This window comes from Lucilia cuprina, chromosome 6 (assembly GCF_022045245.1).
Source record: "Lucilia cuprina isolate Lc7/37 chromosome 6, ASM2204524v1, whole genome shotgun sequence".
NCBI lineage: Eukaryota > Metazoa > Arthropoda > Insecta > Diptera > Calliphoridae > Lucilia > Lucilia cuprina.
Window position 1 is genome coordinate 3,929,708 of NC_060954.1, and position 2,086 is coordinate 3,931,793.

General features: G+C 33.0%; 2 protein-coding genes across 2 annotated transcripts in view; both read left to right on the forward strand.

Annotated features, from left to right (window-relative positions):
• LOC124421027 (proclotting enzyme-like) overlaps positions 1 to 641 on the forward strand; it is a 1,009-nt gene extending 368 nt beyond the window's left edge. Inside the window, exon 2 of the mRNA XM_046955736.1 lies at positions 254 to 641. Within this exon, the coding sequence (XP_046811692.1) occupies positions 254 to 641 (388 nt within the window). The remainder of the gene's footprint in view (positions 1 to 253) is intronic.
• Positions 642 to 1,076: 435 nt separating this feature from the next.
• LOC111683877 (venom serine protease 34) lies at positions 1,077 to 1,871 on the forward strand. The gene is made up of 3 exons (XM_046955737.1): positions 1,077 to 1,107; positions 1,164 to 1,706; positions 1,765 to 1,871. The coding sequence occupies exons 1-3, from the start codon at positions 1,077 to 1,079 to the stop codon at positions 1,869 to 1,871; spliced, it is 681 nt and encodes a 226-aa protein (XP_046811693.1).
• The last annotated feature ends 215 nt before the right edge of the window (positions 1,872 to 2,086 follow it).

The following is a 2,086-nucleotide window of genomic DNA, read 5'->3' on the forward strand; positions in this document are numbered from 1 at the left end:
TAGACTATAGACTAGACTATAGACTAGACTATAGATTAGACTATGGACTAGACTATGGACTAGACTATAGACTAGACTATAGACTAGACTATAGACTAGACTATAGACTAGACTATAGACTAGACTATAGACTCGACTAAGGACTAGACTACAAACTAGACTATATACTAGATTATAGAGTAGTCAAGTGACTTTAAAAATATCATTATATTGAAACTTGTCAATAAGTTCATTTTTTAAAAACATTTTGTAGAAACAACAACTTTGCCTATAATTATGTTGATGTCATTGGTTGGGGTACTACTTCTTTCGCTGGTCCCACTTCCGCAACTTTGTTAAAGGTTCATTTGATGATACAAGATAATAATGCCTGCCAACAGGCCTATCAGGGTGTAACTACTATTTACCCAAGTCAAATATGTACTTATGATACTACGGGCACTAATAAAGATTCTTGTCAATTTGATTCTGGCGGTCCAGTGGTATATAAATATAATCGTCAATTCATATTGGGCATTATAAGTTTTGGTAAGGGATGTGGTCAAGGTGGTAATCCCACTGGAGTAAATACACGAATTACTTCATTTTTGTCGTGGATTAAGCAAAATACCGGTTATTCAACCTGTAATGTTAGCATGTAGTTATATAATGTATATTTTTTATTTATCTGTATTAAGAAAGAGTATACCAAAAATTTGTGTTAATTTAAGTCTTTTTGATTCTACTATTTATGTTAATTTTTGTATAAATGGCCATATTTTAAATATGGAAATAATAAAGAATTTTTTATACCATAAAAATGTATGTTTTTATGATCATTTAAAGTACAAATTTATTAATTCTCTGAACACCCTTAGATTTTGAAACATTTCTTAGACCCTTGACCAATTAAATTATTTACTTAAACTGACTAAACTGAAAGTGTTACAACAGTATTTATTTTAATTTTTGTTTAAATACAAATTGAGCAATTTATTGTAAAAAGATAAGAGACTGAAGCAAATAAATAACGAAATTGACTTATAGCCTGAAAAAGTTTTAAAACGAAACAGTTATCTTTTAACTGATCGAAAACAATGTTGAACAATTTTACTAAAAATAAAACAGGTAATAAATATTAAACATTATTTCACTCATTAATAAATTTCCAATTGTTGTTGTAGGCTTTTTGCTACTACTCATACATTTAGTAGATCTAACACAATCCCAACGACAATGCATTTCTATGAATTATCAAATTCTCTCCGAACGTCATGTAATCAATATAACCTCTCCGAATTATCCAAATGCCTACCAGCCGGGCTCAAATTGTCGACATCGTGTAACGGCTCCCAGAGATCATGTGGTTATTTTAACCTGCTACTTCGAAGTGGTTCCCAATAACTGTGATTCTGAATATTTTTTCCTATCACTGGATGGTGATTTACAATTTCGTGATGCTCAGCGTTTTTGTCGTAATACTCAAATCACTAGAATTTCAAACTTCCGTTCCATCGCTTTGGCTTATTCTTCATCACGCTCAAATACTCGTTTACGTGGTCGTTTTAATTGTCAAGCTCGCGCCAGAAGAGCACCCTGTAATTGTGGTTGGTCAATGGGGACACGCATAGCTAACGGTCAGGAAACTTTACGCAATGAATTTCCCTCAATGGTGGCATTGAGAGATATTACATCTCCTCAAAGGGTATTTTGTGGAGGCAATATAAGTGAGCAATGATTAAGGATATAAGCTTTATTTATTAAAGTGGCAATGTGTTTTTTTAGTTAGTCCTCGTCATATTATAACGGCTGCCCACTGTACTCGTGCCCATCCGGATTCGAATACTATAATGGCATATGTGGGAGATCATGATTTGTCAGTTGGTTCGTAACATATGAGCGATAGCATAACTAGAGACTAGAATATAAACAATACTACAGACTAGACTAGTCTAGACTATAGACCAGACTATAGACTAGGCTATAGACTGGACTATATACTAGACTATAGACTAGACTATAGACTTGACTATAGACTAGACTATAGACTAGACTATAGACTAGACTATAGACTGGACTATAGACTAGACTATAGACTGGACTATAG

Bases quoted from the DNA above. Each gene is read 5' to 3' on its own strand.
- LOC111683877 (XM_046955737.1), top strand. From the start codon at position 1,077: ATGTTGAACAATTTTACTAAAAATAAAACAG. The intron at 1,108-1,163 runs GTAATAAATATT...TTGTTGTTGTAG, and splicing joins TTTTACTAAAAATAAAACAG to GCTTTTTGCTACTACTCATA. The intron at 1,707-1,764 runs GTGAGCAATGAT...GTGTTTTTTTAG, and splicing joins ATTTTGTGGAGGCAATATAA to TTAGTCCTCGTCATATTATA.